Here is a 17,717-nt window from a genome sequence, read left to right on the forward strand (position 1 = left end):
TATGGACAGAAGTACAACAAGGTGTGTGCTGAGATATGGAGAGCACTTGTGAAATGGTGGTCGGGATGGGGGTGGGGTAAGCATAGATGGACTGGGAGCGCATGTTCTGAGAGATAATTGCATTTCTCTCACCTGTTACCCTTTACAGGCCTTCAAGAGTGCCACAATGAGCTCATACTGGTGTGCTGGAAAGGGCGATGTCATTGATAACTGGTGTCGCTGTGACCTGAATGCCTTCAGCAAAGATGGCCTGCCTAACTGCAGTCCCCTCAGGCAGCCAATGTAAGTGTGAGGTGACACTATGACACCTAGGAATTCTTGCACACGCACTGATGCATTGCAGGCACACTCACATATGCAAATAGACATGCACACACATACACATACCTGTCTCCACCAACTCCTGGGGCACTTGAGAAAATTGTAGACACAAGCACAGTCCCAAGTTTTAATAGCTGTCAGTCAGCCCTTACACCCCTCTGAACAGAACATGCTTTCATTCAAGGTGTCCTTACAAGACTCTTGAGTCATCCACCCCAACTATTGTTGCCCTAAGAAATTTTAAAGAGAAACAGAAAGTTGAAAGTGCAATAATTCAGATGATAAGGCTACAATAAAAGCATTTAATTTAAGAATGAAAATAAAATATGCCTATTATTATATTGTATTCCAGAGTGAAAGAGAGGCAACCTTTATTGGCACAAACTCTAGAAGAAACAAGCAAAGCTCAACAAGGATAACGTATACAGTAGTCTAACTGTAAGAGAGGATTCTGGTCCAAGACCTAACGCAAGACCTAACATTTGCAACCAATGTGACGATTTTCTTTGCAAAGGTCTTCCCCACGTTAATAACTATAACCAACTGTTTTAGTTTGTTAGTTTTGCTTAGTTTGTTTTAGTAATTTTTGCTTTCTCGATTTTATGAATTCCACACCATGTGGCGGAAATGCTGTAACAAATTTGATGCCAGAGATGCAAGACAATCTTAGCCAATTAGTCAAACATTTTGATTTTGGACCAATTAAATTTAAAATTTATAGTACAACAATGGGACATTAACACAAATAATAGTACTAACAACATGGTTACATTTCAGTGGTATTGTCAATTGGACAGGTGTAACCCATCATTTAGACAAACTCTAACAGACAGACTGAATATGATAAATTTAATGAACATAAATGGAATAAAAATAATTTATTGGAGCAAATGGACCCAGTTGTAAAAATGAAAATATTAATTTTGGTGTGTTTGTAAAAAAATAATCTAATTCTCATTTAACAGTTTATTTTGTAATGACAATTCCGACTGTGGCCACCACGTCAAAATCACCTCACCGTCTAACACTGTTACTGTTCACTTGAAGACGTAGTGTTAAAAAACATACAATTCTACAAAAATTGGGCAAACTCCATATGCCGATAAAGAATATGTTATGTGACCAAAAACTCCACAGAATATTAAAGGATAATATATTAAATGGACCTTGTGCAGAGATTGGTCTTAAAGAGTAACTGCTGTTTTTTTTCAACCTTGGAGTCAGCTTGTATTTATCTTCACAGAAGTGCTGGTTTTGCCACTGATGGACTCAGATTAATATTTGAAGTGTCTGACAACATTATGGAAATGATTTCTAAGGAGGCCAACCTTTCTGTTAGAGTAATATCCCTTTTTTATACATAAAACCATCCGCAAAATTGCATTTGCTAAACCCACCACTCTGGTTGGCAATATTTCCATGTAAACAAACAGTAATTTTAGCTTCGTAAAATACACTTCATTTAAAGTCGACAGAAACAAAATAAAGCTATGAAAAGCTGTTTTGGGTTGTTTTTTCACTTTTCCGACCATCACAACTCTAGTTTTGGTTGAGATAAACACATATTTAACTAATTTACGTGTGAATATATATACACGCTAAAAGTATTGCTTGGAGTCTGGTGGGTTTAGCGCTAGCAACTTCAGAGCTGTTTCTGGTTAAACAGAAAGGTCTCAAATAGGTTTTAAAGGTCTTTCTCTGAAGGGATCATTTCCATAATGTTGTCAGACACTTAGAAAATTAATCCGAGCACTTCTGTGAAGGTAATTACAAGCTAGACAATATTGCCTTATTAACTTCCATTGTAGCTTGTTTTGCTGCTGCCAACTGCAGCGATCTCGCTTAATACTGGACCAGTTTCAAAGATTGTTGTTCCCATCAGTCACTTAGACACAAAAACATTGGAAAATAAGGTCCAAGTTGAAAATAATGGTAGTTACCCTTTTTAGCAATACTTTACCAAAAATAGGTTGCAGAAATATTGCACAAGTAGTTTGAAATGGTTTTATGGTGGTTTTGGTATTGTTTTGTTTTTGGACTGTGGTTGTGGAATTGGAGAGAACGGGCGTGGTGCCACAACCAGAGTTTTGGTCAGGCTTTCCCTTGGCCCATGCTTGCAGGCACAAAAGAACCAGTGAAGAGTTGCTGCAGCAGCCAAGTCTCCAACTCTGGCCAGCTGGAGTCTAGGGCCAGTAAAAACCTGCAGTACATATTAATGTCTGTGAGGATGAATCCGATTGGCATGCTTTTTATGAAAGAGGGATAACCTACCTCTCTCAGCCATTGTCAAAGACAGAGCTGGAGGGCAGGCACAATGGAAATATTGGTCTTTTATCTCTTTTGAAGGATTAAAGAGGAAAAACTGCACAGGGAACACTTCTGGAGAACAGGTGGCATCGGAATGCTGTTTTGTTCAAAGCTGCTGTTTGCCATCCTGTTGTCCAATGAGATACTGTATATGCAGAGGTGTGGCAGTCTCCACTTTAACATAACAATGAACACATGGGAATCCCACTTATCCATAGATGTAGGTCCATACTTTGCACACTCAGTTTGATTTAAAATAAATATATAATAAAATGAGGGCAACAAACGTTTGTGGTAACCTTTTGATCTCATTGTTGATAATTTTTTTATTTCCGTGTGTTTAACCTTGCCCTCTCCATGTTGCTTCCATCAGTTTGCGCCTAGCTCCTTACTTGGAGCCCTCAAGCACAATGGTGGCCCTAGAGTGGATGGATGTGGAGCCTCTGATTGGCTGCAAAGTTTCTGACTACATCATCCAGCATAAACGAGTGGAGGATCCTTCGGAGGCCGAGGTCTACACAGGTAGAAAAACTCAATACAATGTACAATGTACATTTTCTATCTGTATATATTTCAATACTATGATATAAAGTGAATTTTTTTGTTGGCTTGTTAATCATCAGACAGTTTTATAAAGACTTCTGTTTAAAACTTTCTCCTTCATGCCACAAATAGTTACACACAAAAAGTACTGAGAAAGAGAATAATTTCACTATGTTTATCATTTTGGTGGTTTCATTAGCTCTTTTGGGTGACAGTGGTTAGCACCACATATGGGTTTCCCTCCATTGTCCACAGATGTTTGGTGGAATAGAAGCTTTACAGTATATTGTCTGTTAGTTCTGTAATAGTCTTGTGACTAGCTGGATTTTGGAAAGTTTCACAGGATGTTTTAGCTGCAAATAGAAAGAATATTACATCATTCCCTATGTTTAAATCAGGCATCTGCTAAGCATATGATTACAGTGGTTAATAACTAAGATATTTGATGACTTGATAGAAAGAGTTGAAGTTACAATTTACGGGAATGAGGTTAAAGTTTTGGTCTGGATACAACACAGAAGGAAGGGCTTAGACTGAAGATATGAGAAGATGACGTAGGGCAATTTATCAAGTGCCATAAATGGTGCTGACTATTGTGCCGTAGGGCTAGAGAAGTGGTCATGGTTGTGACGACGGGCTGGGGTGAGTCAGAGGAAGGTTGATAGGAAGGAATTTAATAATATTGGAGAAACGAGGTGGTCTGGAAGAAGCCGGTTTTAGTCATTGGGAACTATGGACAGGCCATCCATCACCCCTGGGAGGAGTGCTGATGAAGCGTGGGCACCAGCAAGCGAGGAGAGGATACAGGCAGCTAGACACAGGCATGCTGCTGGCAGAGGTGAGGTAGGCAAGGGCAGATGGTGTGGGTGAGTCACTCTGCTATGTGCCAGTCACCACTATAAATCATGTAGTAACAGACAGTACGATAAAGATTGGAAGATCTAGCATATATCTAACTTATTTGAGTGCATTGTTATGTGTGTTTATGACGGTCTTAGAGAGAAGTAGATTATGCAGGACACTCTGGCAGACTATAGGTTTTTTCTTCAGTGTAAACATCATGTATTATGAACTACTTAGGCATACACATATGGATAACTCCCACTTCCAATGTGAATACTGACAACTGCAGCTACTCACAACCCTCATTGTTCTCCAAAATTGGGGGGGAAAAGATTACTGATACAAACTTGGAAGGTGTTGCAGGGATCAATTTATGAAATAATAATGACCTCTCAAAATGATGAGATCTTGTTCTCTGGGCTCAGCAAATAAAAGCCAAAGTGTAATTTTCTCACACTTACTCTGACTTATTTCGAAATTATTGGATTTGTACTCCCTGTACCCACTGCTGGCTTTTTATTTAAGGACCATTTTTGAGGCACTTACAAGGAAAATAGAAGTCTGTATAATAAAATCCTAAAATGAGATAAATTAGAAGTCCAGTTTATCCCTCCTCACCTTGTGGATACAAAGTAACAAACTCATCAAATGCTCTAAAGCTCAGTCATACCTGATGCTTTTTTCTTAGCAGTGTTCCTCTTGACTTTCACAGAATAATGCACGCACACACATACACACACACACACACACACACACATTCCCTTGAATGTTAAAACCAGTGAAACAAGTCTTTTAATCATTGGCCACTGAGCAGCTCTTATGGAGAAGTTTGGGATAAATACTTTGCCCGGGGGCATCTTGGTGGTTTTCATGTTTCTCATTCATTTTCCCTGTTCATATTTTCCAAGACTGTGTGATGATTTGAACCAGTGAGCTTGCAGTCAAGCCTTCTTCTCCAACATTTAAGGGTAGATACACACTAAAGGATTATTCGGCTGATTTACAGTAAACTGTATTTGACAATCTAGGCAATTGTAGGGAAAAACCCTGTTCCAAAGCTTATTTGGGGCTTATATTTGGCAGTACAGAGCAGTGTAAGGTGTTCAGATTTGATTTTAAAGAGAGAATATTATGGAAAACAAGACAATTTTATGTGATCGAATTGCACCATTTTAACAACTCATGAACTCCCTCAGTTAGATGTCAAACAAGATTGAGCAGTGCCAGCAGTGATCACAGCTAATCACAGTAGTACGTTTTGAATACAGTACAAACCACATTTTAATTTTGTTTCAGAGCTCAATCTGGAGCATTGGGTAGTCTAGCCTAGAATGAAAGAGGAAAATATAAAATTAGCCAAAAAGATGAGTAAATATTAAAATTGTATTTTAAAAAAAGGAAAATATTTGGGCAGGCCGGGTCAAAGAGAGATGCCTTGGCTATAATATGTTGTGGGCCAAAAGAGAAAAGAAAGTTGGACATTGCCACTGAAAATCAGAAGGCAGATGAGAAACAGATCAAGAACATGGTGTGATGGAGAGATGGGACTTTGACCATCAGCAACACCATCAGTAGTAAGGGCACCACCTGCATCCAGGGGATGGGATTAAGCCCCGCCAGCATCCAAAGAAGCTGAGGCTGCATCCACATCTATTGCCAAGTTGAAACACTGCTTCTGGCTGGTGTCTGCAAGAGAGGAAAGATAAACAGACAGCCACACACAGACACAGCCATGCTGAGCATGACTCACACACACAAAGCGCACACATTCAGACATGTGTACACTTATACAGATGGCAGACAGAGAGTGAGTGTGGAGATGTACACACTTGGAAGCAGCTCTCACTAGATTCCCAAAGCCATGTGGCGATGTCAGTGCTGTCTAGACTAGGATAGGAGATGATACTGTATCCCTCCTGAGATAGATATTGTTAGGGTCATTTGACAAGGAGAATAAATTGGTCTTGTTTTTTGTTTTTTTTAGATTAATCTAATTGGGAGAACTATGTGTGCTACCTGCTTTTAGTGTGTTGTTGCTTTGTTTCAGGTCTATCCAAGCAGCCTTATTAAAAAAAAATGGATTACAGATAAACTTCATTGGGGAGTGTGTTATCAATAAAAGTTGTGTCTGCATATTTTTAATTGGGGTATGTGCACATGTATCCAGGTAAGAATATAAAGATATACCACATTAGTTAATGGTTGTGTACAGTGTGGGAATGTATCTTTGTTTATTCACTTGATAAGCTGAGACCTTAAAACTCCCTAGCAACATCAGCAGCGTAAGGTTCATTCACAAATTAATCACCATAAGTTGTTTTTCAAAACCTCCAAATCCCCCATTGCCATTTCCAGTTATCACTACATATCAGTTGGATCTGTTTTGGAATGCAGTGAGTATTTTCACAAGCTGGTTGACAGTTTTATCCATGTTAATAGGCAGATTCAAAATACGTAATATGCCACCCTTTTGGCTTGGGTTTTTTATCCGTACCAGCCTTCTGCATGATTGGATGCAATCATAGGGTCCTTGAAAATCCTTAGTGAATGGTATCTTCTTCTAAGCTAATATCCATAAATGTTGCTAATATGACTCCCTCTTGCTTTATGTAAATTACAGAAATGATATTATGCCTTGGCTCCTAACATGGAGCTGCGTATTTTCATTCGGTAGGCATCAGTGTTGAGTGGAAAAGTCATGTATAAGTTTAAGTGTGTTTTTTGGAGCTGCCTTCTTAAGTTATAACCCCTCCATCATTATGGTGGGTGGTGTAAGGAGAAACCACTGACTGTTTCTAATGCTGCCTTGGCCTCTCCTTGCAATTTGTCAATTGCTTGCTCAGTGTACCTTGGCTTGTATCACAAATTCATTCATTCAATCATTCATTACATAACAATCCTAATTGGCTGTTAACACAAAAGGACACTATGCCCACATAGGCCAGGACAGGTTGACTTCAAGTTGCGTCTTTACTTGTGCTGTCAAATGATTAAAATATTTAATTGTGATTAATCACATCGTCATAGTTAACTCACAATTAATTGCAATTAATCACACATTTTTATCCATTTAAAATAACCCTTTGATTTCTCTTTGTCCCATTATTTTTTTTTCTCATTTTAATGCTCTTATCAACATGGAAAAGTGGATTGGCTTGCTTTGTAGAAATGTTTTTTTTATTGAAAACAACATTGGCATATAGCCTACTGTAGTGTTCAATTTCACACGTAACATTCTCACTCTCACAGTGTAACACTGTCCATCAATAAAAGGGTGAAAAAAATACTTTAACAAAAGGGGTGGACAATTTGCTACAGCTGTGTGCTTGGCCATCAAGTGGTATTTTAGACTGGACGTGCTGCGATGATAGCTCAGTTCACAACCATAAAACACACCAATCACTTTGGTCTTGTCAATGGAACCATTTTGCAACTTTTAAAAAGTAAACTTTCCATTCAGAATCTTAATGGCATTAATTTCGGAGTCTTGCGCTCGCCATCCACTCAAAACATAACGTTACTACTCTTTGGCCGGCTCGCAAGACCAAACAAATGTGTGCAGCGTGCCTTTGGTTTTGTTTCCAGTCTAGCTAGATCCGGTGTGGTGTTGTAGTTTTTCTAACGTTGCTAGTTGTTGCAACAGCATGTGAAAAAACCTACAAAGTTTGCCAGGCCAAAAAGAATGTTAATCTCGCTATTAAAAAAAATTGACGCCGTTAAAATGGGTTTACGTTTACGCTGTTAATAACGCATTCAACTGACAGCACTGGTCTTTACTTAAAAAAATAATGACCTGAAAGGGAAAGGAAGGAGCAAAATAAATTGATATAATGAAGAAGAGATTAACGTGTCAAGATATCATGCTCTTTTTTTCCACCAGCATTGCTTCCTGGAACCTTTCCAACATCCTTCACATGGCCCCTGAAACCAGGGACCACTAGGTTACATTTTTCACTTTTTGCGTCTTTTGTTGACATCTCTCAGCATTCCCTCTCTCTTCAATTGTCTTTGTACCTTTTTTGTATCACGAAGGCTTTAGAGAGATCAGGTTGTTTTGTAGCATTACCCCGGTTCTCTCACATCTGTACAAACTATCAGGCTCCTGTGCCCTGGACTCACCCCACTTATCAATGCTGTTTAGAAAAAAAAGCAATCCTTTCTTGAAGGCTTCTCCCTGGTCGCTCACAAATCTTGCCTCTGAGGTCAACAGTGACTGCAGGATAGCCTTGCTGCTTTGATGTGTGAGCACCTGAGCCCTTAGCCCATATACATTTATTGTCACTTTTGGCATGATGCTATACTGGCAGCCCACGTCTGGACCCAGATATGCATGGTTGTAAAGCATGGGAAAGATATATTCACTTCATATGATAAACATCTGAACCATCCCAATTTTTTTTTACCTTTTTTAACTGGTTGCAATTTCAATTATTTTAATGTTTTGAATTGAAAAGATACCTTGTAGTAAAATGGAATAACCAGGAACAGCTTGACCTGACCAGAAACCCTGAGACAGTGCGTTGTTTTCTATGGCTGTCAGTGCCAAACTAACACCTACAGTGCATCAACAGGCTCCAGTATATCTTTTACTTATTCTCGTGTCCTCACCTACTCTGACATAAACCAGGGTTGATTGACCAGTGCTCAAATTAGCAGTTAATCACAAGAGGTTATCTGCTTGCTGGCAAAACATGAAAATAACACACTATAGTTTTACATAGCTCTCCCTTCTGCCCTTGAATGCCTCCCATTTCCATATAATAAAGACTTCCTTTTTCAGGAATGTGAGCCAAAATGTACCTGGCCAACTTTGTTACATCCTGACAACCGCTTAAACCCCCCTGCTGAAACCCCCCAGCTCCTCATGAAAAATGCTGCTATTCTGTTCTGCTGTATACCATAGAAGCTGGGAAGTGTATAGATTCCTTAAATAACTTGTGAATGTTAGGCCCTGCTTTTTTCAATGTGTTATGCTCTGACCCTTGACCTCTTGCACATAAGCATTAATGGGAGACCCAGGGATATATATTTTTTAAAGGAATATTAATAATTATTGGAATTATTGAAATAATGTGTGATGTTTGATTTACAGAAAGATACTTAAATGAAGGTTCTGCCTTGAAACGGTTTCTAAACAAAAACTAAATAACTGGCCTGTGAAAAATGTACTTGCCAGCAAATCAGATACAGCTTTTTGTGGCTTTTTAAATATTTTTTTTAGCCAAGACAATAAATGCTGACCAAGCCGAGCATGGAGGACAAGGTTGACAGCTTATAAAGTATCACTTGTAGTCCCATGTATGCAATTCATAACCATTTAGTTTTTTAAATATTTGGCTACATACTGCATTCTCGAAGAAGCTCTATCCACTCAGAGGACATAGAGGGAAGCCTTTCCACCTTACAGAGATGACATCACCAAGGCAATTAATTCTTTACAATGATAATCAGGATAACAACACTCAACCTTACCCTGTAGAACACAGGGATGCTGCCAACCAGTATTTCTGGTCTCTGAGGAGATTCAAGCATTGTTCCACACACATTGTGCATTTGTCAATCCAGTAGGGCCACAGGGAATCAGGCACACACAACTGCGACAATTGCGAGCCATACAGGGTCAGTAATCATGAACACACCAACAAAATTGTACTTAATAAAGGTGGGGGGTACACAACCAGGGCTGGTCCATTGAGAGGCTGTGATCATCTTAGCTCAGAACAATCGACCCGACCTTTCTGCAAAGTTGAAGGTGGGGACACTGTGACATCAAACAGTCCCTTGAATAGATTAAAAAAAAACAAGAATAAAGAGAGAGGGAGCGCAGTGAAGGCATGATCTAGTGTTGGGAAGTTTATGCCAAGGGATCCCTGCTCAGGAACGTGGAACTGCATTGCCAAAGTAGTAGGGCTGGACAACATATTGATATTATATCAATATTGTGATATGAGACTTAGATTTTGGAAATCGTGATATCGTAAATGGCTTAAGTGTTATCTTTTCCTGGTTTCAAAGGCTGCATTACAGTAAAGTGATGTAATTTTCGGTGTTACCAGACTGTTGTAGCTCTTGTATTATTTTTACCTTTACCCTCTTACTCATTATACCTACATTACTGAAGATTATTCATCGTAAATCTCATTGTGAAAAATAACTAATTGTCAACCCTTTAATATCAACACAACATTGACATCGAAGTATTGGGGCAAGAATATCGCGATATCTGATTTTCTCCATATTGCCTAGCTCTAAACCCAAGATGCAACCATACAAAATGTCTTCACAGTTTTAATTAAATTAAATATTTAAATGGAATGAAGAGTGTCCTGCTTGTGAGATACTATCACAAGTTAATTTGCTTTGCGAGGGGGTTCCCAAGAACTCTGTGGTCATAGCGGATAAAAACCTGCTGTTAGCTCACTGAGGCTGCATGCTTAACACAGCATGTTGGCATGTGCGCAGGACGCGAGTGATGCAGGGAGCCGAGAACAGCCACATCATCATTGGTGGTTGTCTTATTTACAACATCCATCCTGTCTTACTCACGAAAACTAACAGTGAGGATGAGGTTATTGCAGACACCATTGTTACTGCCAAGATCCAGGTCCTGTGGTTTAGCATAGTAGAAGTCTGAACTTGGTTAGTGCCAGATGTATAGATGGGACAAACAGAAAAGGATCACCTGTTCCTACAATGCCAGGAAGGCCAGAGAGCCACTGACTCACAGAGATGAAGAGTAGGTGAGAATGAGTTCATCCCGGATTGCAGTTAATCATTTCAATAGGGTGAATTCAAGGGCTTGAAAAAAAGCAGATGCAATGGTGAGATTTAATGGACACACACAGTCTATAAACATGATAACTCATCCTAATTGGCAAGCAAATTCTCAGAGGATAATGATTAGGCTAAACCCTGTTAGAGAGCACTGTCTGTGTGAAACAAAAATAAAATTAAAGGAAATCCTGATTTGTGGCATTTGAATTTCTTAACAAAATATTTACCTTTGTTCCCTTCCTGTCTCCTTATTCCTCATGTATCGAGATATGGAGCAAAAGTGAAATGAAACACTATAGGTGGTATGTCTGCCTGCCAATATTATTTGACCAATTGACCAACACTATAAGGTAAATCATGATTTTCCTTATAAACCCTATCTCTAAACAGTATGATTTGGAAGCTGCATCTATACAAACATATTAGTGTGCACATTTAGAAAGCAAATACAATGTTTTATGGTTGCTTTAATGACTGAAATTTACTCAGCAGTGATATATACATCACAAAATAGATCAAAGAAATGTATTAACTACAGTGGTTCTGATTATTTACCTTTACTGGAGAAGGGAATGTTTGCATTAAGTGCCATGTATTGCTACTATTATGTCCCACATTTAGTCTCTAATTTTATTATTTCATTAGTATTTCTGTTAATTTATGTTTTTCTATAACAGTTTATACGAAAGTCCTAAGAGGTTCTGTGTACTGTGTTATACTCTATCTTTCAGACTAATCATTCCTAGCCTAAGGGCCCGTGTTAAGTTTATTTTACAAGCTTCTTATCCTCTTCTGATTTCCGTCACATCTGTGATGGTTATGAGTGATCCACATCACTGGACCTCACACAGGCCTCTAGATGGCACACCAAGGCAGAGACAGCATTCACAGCGAAGCAAGTTAGATAGGCAGTGCTGATGTATTATTGTGGGGCTCAGCATTCCTTTACAGCAAACGGTTAACCAGCTGGGATATGGAGGCTTACAAATGATATTAAGAAATTTGATAAGAGCATTAAAATGGACAAATGTGAGAAAATCTCTTGAGGTAGCTTTAATACCTGCAACAGCCAAAAATAAGCGACAAAGCAAAATAGATTAGCAACTACGTTGTGTAAATGATATTAAATTGACATTTAGAGCATGTCCTTTTAACCTGTGATCAGATTACAAAAACAACCCTCTGAGGATATTTTGATTTGGCAACTTTGTTACCTAAACATAATATAGCAAGGTAATCAACCTTACCACTAAAATATCTACTTTTGAGCCTGAATGTTATCTTAATAATTAATCTTATGACTGTATGGGATTAATTAGTGGCATACCAACACTATGTCATACCAAATCGGTAAGGTCTCTTTTCTGTCCATCTCACTGGGAGTTCCGAGAAGAACAAAAATAGTAGGGGCCAAAAATTTTATGAAATTTGTTTAATAAAAGGTTTAACCAAAAGTACCACTTATTGGCTGAATTAAGAATGCTTCTGGGTTCCATCATCACATTTTTACAATCCCTCTATTGTCTCGTCAGCTGCCAATTTGCATGGCTTGTCCTTAAATCACTAGTTTTGCTGAGGTAACACTTTTTTGTGAATGTGCTAATCAGTGTAGCACTGTGCTTCCCACAACTCTCACACAAATGTACACACTTAGCACTAATTAAAAACCTGTGAGTCTGCGTTGCATCACCGCTCTATGATACCTGATTTTGTGGCACGGAGAACAACCAAGCGCAGGGCAGAGCTGGAGGATTCTGAGAATTGAAACAAATGTGATTGAATGTGAGAAGAAATGGCAAAGAATGAGTGGAAAAGTCAGAGGAGAGGATAGAGAAATCACAATGTAGGAGTGGAAGAGGGATGCAGACAACAGCAGAGGGTTACACAGGAATGATGTCACCTCATGCTGGCACTGTTGATTGAGATACAGATTAGCCATTTGATCTTTGCCCTTATTTTAGTTCCAATTGCCTCCCAGCTCACACAGCCATCTTATTGGGATACATGACATGTGAATCTTCCTCTGTTTTAGTCTCCTCTTCTGTCACATACATTTCTACTTTACTCATGTGCCCTGTTTCTTCTGTGATCAGCGGTATCCCCCACCTCTATTTATGTAACAGCTCCATTATTGGTTGGGACCAAGAATGCCCCCCAATGCATCAATAAGCCCTCATTCAAAGAGATTGAATTATATGGAGATAAACGGTGTCCTTGAGCATGGGTGCAGATAACAGATTGGAGTGACACAGCTGACTCTCTTTGTTTTGTTAATTAAAGATGACCTCATCGCTAAAAATGGACGCTGTGCACCTCCTCGTCACGATCCTCACCATCAGCAGATTGCAGATTGCAGGCAGGGGGCCAAGGACTTTCTGCATTCCCTTTTTGCTTCCTTTCCTATTTTGCCTCTTCACACGCACATTTTTAGTCTCTCTCTCTTCGCCATAGGTCTAGACTTTCCTTGTTTCATTTTTTTGTTTCTCTATCTCTCAGTATCCATTACACTCCCTCTGTGTTCCTTATGCAGATATGGACAATTAATGTGAGTTCATGTAACCTCTAACTTACATTGATGGATTTGTGCTGGAATTGTAATTAAGACAAGATGAGGATGTGGCCCCTCAGTGCCTTCCTTTTCAATCATCATAGTATATGGCCAGGCATTGTGTCTCCATCAGTAATAAGGATAATGATGAGATATTTGTTTGTCATGAAACATTGGCACAACTCATGGTGGTCTGGACTAGATTTTTGTTGAATTTGGTGTTGGCTAAAAATCAATTTAAAATGCATTTAAGCATTATAATGGGATTGATTAGTCTCACTTTGCAATTCAGGGCATTGCAAACACTTAAAGTGGTAGGAATAAATATTTTCTCATGGAATGCTCTCTCCATTAAAAAGGAACAATCACAATTCATAGATTTATTTGATTGACTATTATAATTATTTTTTGCTGCTGATACAGTAATTGTTCTCCTTTTGCCCCTGTGACATGTGAACTAAAAATCTGATAGGAACAAAATCCTTCCATATCTATGTATAAATAACAGGAAGGTCTGTCTGTCAGTGTGTAATGTGCATATCTCTCGAACCAATGGATTTCAAACTTGACAGGTACACAGCTCTAGCCGCTGGCCACTCCCCTTCTTACCCTGAGGACCAGAGACAGAGAGCAGCGGAGCTTTGGCAGCTAAAATGTGACACACACCTCAGACTAACCCTAGAACCACAAAAACAGTGCAGAGTCGCACTACTTTGGATTGTCTTTGACTTTAAATACACAAACAACAATTCCCAAATTTCAGGACGTTTCATAATCCCACACATGCAAAGCACAACCAGAGGACACGTGCAGACAGAGCATGATGCCACTTATAGGCAGGCTGTTTATCTATAAAGTAATACGTATCTGTATATATGTCTGTCTGTGTTTGGAAGGAGGTTAACCTGCACATCAGCAGACGCCACAGGCAGAACGCTTTACAACAGCGGGGGGACTCTTTTCTTGCTATTGTATTAAATTGCTGTGAGCTGGCAAAATGTAGCCTAATCTCTGAGATTATTCCTTATGAGAAAATGTCAGACTTGAACCAGGCGGGTATATCAGTTTTCATCAGACTCACCCTGGATTGGGTTAATTAAGTCACCAAAATACCCCTGCGAATCAAATCCCCTCTTTCACAGTTAACTGTCAAGCTACTAAACCTGTAGGGAAATGAACACCTCTACTTAAATGTTAAATTTGTTAACGATCCGACACAAGAGATATGGTGGTCTCTCTCTCTCTCTCTCTCTCTCTCTCTTTCTTTCTCTCTGTCTCTCTCTCTCTCTCTCTCTCTCTCTTTCTTTCTTTCTCTCTCTCTCTGTCTCTCTCACACACACACACACACGGTCCGGTTCTGGTGGTTGATGGACGCAGATGAGCTGATTAGCTCTAATAATGGGCCGGGTGGGTAGCGCACTGCCATGAGTCCATGACGCTAATGTTTGATTACTCCACATTGTCATTGTCGTATTTTGTAATTACATTCTGAATCTGCAGCGTTCTTTGTTATTAATGCCCTAACGCAAACCTTTTTTAATGGCGTCAATTTTTTATCGCAAGGTTAATGTTCTTTTTGGCAAAGCAAACTTTGTAATTTTTTTCACACGCTGTTTCAACAACTTGTAACAACTACAACACCACACCGGATCTAGCTAGACTGGAAACAAAAAACAACAGGCACGCCGCACACACTTGTTTGGGCTTGCGAGCCGGCCAAAAAGTAGTATCATACCTGCTAACTAGTTGCCTTTCGTTAAAAATCGCTGTTTTGAATGGGGAAATGTCATCCACGAGAATCGTGAAGATCCAAAGAGTTTTTATTTGGGGGGTGCTAATACGGCACCAGTGCCTTAACGACCGTTATCTACCGGACCGAATAGCAACACGCATTCCTTATTTAGGTGCTACTTAAATGCCTTCGCTTCTCTCTGATGATCCAAAAACGGACATTACAGGGAACTGAAACATTGCCACACGGGACAATAGTCAACACTACACTTATCAGCAGGTATTATTAGCCTACCGTTAGCTAGCAGCTGGAATAAACATGGGTAAAATGCTGCTTGTATTTAATTGTGACTGTATTTCAACAGTCTGTAGCTGACACAGACTCAGCCTCGCCTCGCCAGCCTTGTGGTGCATTCAGTCATTGTAACATACCCTTTTCCCATCCAGTGGTTGTTTTCACTGTTTTGTGCTCCTTTTTTATCAGCTTTTTATTGTTTTATATTTTTTTAACATACAGAACAGACAAATACAATTGTGATTAATTGCACATTTTTATCTATGCTAAATGACCCTTGATTTCCATGTGAGTATATTGTTAATGTAATATTTTAATCATTTGGCAGCACTAGTAAATACAGTAGTACAATGTCTTCCTCTAATGTAGAAGTAGCCTACACTGTAAGTCAGTAGTAGACTATACAGTGGAATTGCATATAAAGTGGTTTTGGGTCCTGTAAGTCAACAATTTGGTTTTGATGAATACCACAGGCCAAGTAAGCGCCTGTTGCATACAAGCACATTTTCAACAGGCACTACACTAGTTAATCAAAAATATGTATTATAGTATAGTTTATTATAGTACTGTATGTAAACTATGCATGGAGAACTAGGGAGCCCTGGCCCCATCTGTACTCTGAGTTCTATTGCGACAGCTCCGTCTGTAGACATAGACCTAAGATTACAATGGATTACCACTGTTCTGTTTTACATAATATTTTTCACAGTGTGATAGAGCAAATAACACACTCCCAGTTACAAGCTTGACTGACTGTCATCATACAGAAGAATCACAAAGAATGACCACCACACTGCACTCATACTACCTGGTTTACTGGGAAAGTTAGCTGGCACAAGCTGGTCTCAGTTTTAGAGCAAAGCAACAATTACTTACTTCCTACACACTCCACAGAGCAAGCTGAAGCCATCAGAGTCCACCAGTCTTCTGGTACAGCAGGTGGAGGATGGCAGTGCACACCAACCAGTCAGTAACATGCAGCATCACTGTAAGACACAAGCCAACAGCCACATGTCTATTCTTAGTGCTAAGTACAGTCCCAAGAGGAGACATAGCCACAGTAAAGGGAACCAGGGGCAGTAAAAACAGACCACACACGGGTCACATCAAAATGGTAGACATGGACCCAGGAGGCCGTTAGTCAATGACCAACTACCTAACAATCTTGCTCTGTAAAAAGGGCAGGGGCAGCCCATAATCAAACAGCATATCATTCAGCCCGTTGTCAAACCACGTCATTCTCAGGCTTTTGGAACCAGTGTGGCACAACATTCTGATGGACCGGCAGGGCATGGACCGTGTTGCCAATAAATATTGACATTAGCAGCGGTAAGATCGGGCTGTTGATTGTTGTATTGTTCACTACATTTATATTTGATGAGAAAAGATTACGCCTTTGTGTACATGAAACAACTTTCAGTTTGACTATAAATGAGATCAATTTGATTGTGTTTATTATGTCATAAATAGAATCAAAAATCTTTTAATATTTGCAATATGTGATTATTGTTGTTCATCTATGACATCATTTGGCCCATATGCCTGTAATATCATATATTAATTTATACATATACATATATATACATATACATACAGTATTTATACTACTATAATTGTATCGTGAATGACAGCAAAATTAAACATCAAATTCGTCCTAATTGCCTGATGAAGGTCTAGCACCAAAACATCGCAAATAAATGTATTTAGATTGATAGACAGTGTGCAGGAATTTGTTTACATTCCATGGGATTATCCAAAAAGGAATTTATCAGTTTTTGCTTCTGAATTTGTTTTACTGTGTTTTCATTCAGACCCATATGTTACATTAGCTTCAATTATCATCATTTATCTTTGATTAAAACATGGTCTGGATGAAAACTCAATTATTATGTGCTAGAGGGAAGTTGATTAATTTCAGATAACTGCAAGGCTCTGACGTAATACTCTTATTACTTTTGAAAATGAATGTGTTATCAAGATGTAAGAGTTCCACTGAACTGTCCATTATGTTACTTACTGCTCAACAACAGCATGCCATCTCATCAAGTTTATAAATTCAGTAAATGTTTTAGAGATACAGCTAAAGGGTAGGTGCCGAGAAGCAGTGTTTCATTCACTTTGAAGCAACATTGTGTCTGTAGAATGCATGTCTTATTTAATGTAGTTGGCATTAGTTCAAATAAAATTACACGTGGTTGCCAATTTAGGAAAATTACTTGATTATCATTACTTGATAACCCGGCCAGGGTTATGCTTTTACTTCCAACTAGGGGTAATTGTATGTATGTTTTATATATACATTTCTCTCAAACTGATCCTCTGACTTTTCTTTTTGGCAACATGATGTTGACATTT

General features: G+C 39.0%; 1 protein-coding gene across 1 annotated transcript in view; it reads left to right on the forward strand.

The window, feature by feature from the left end:
• The window catches only part of astn2 (astrotactin 2), a 285,511-nt gene that overhangs the window by 233,245 nt on the left and 34,549 nt on the right, over nt 1-17,717 (forward strand). The window contains exons 18-19 of the mRNA XM_032540394.1: nt 149-282; nt 3,002-3,150. Of these exons, the coding sequence (XP_032396285.1) occupies nt 149-282; nt 3,002-3,150 (283 nt within the window). The remainder of the gene's footprint in view (nt 1-148; nt 283-3,001; nt 3,151-17,717) is intronic.

This window comes from Etheostoma spectabile, chromosome 16, assembly GCF_008692095.1.
Source record: "Etheostoma spectabile isolate EspeVRDwgs_2016 chromosome 16, UIUC_Espe_1.0, whole genome shotgun sequence".
Lineage (NCBI taxonomy): Eukaryota > Metazoa > Chordata > Actinopteri > Perciformes > Percidae > Etheostoma > Etheostoma spectabile.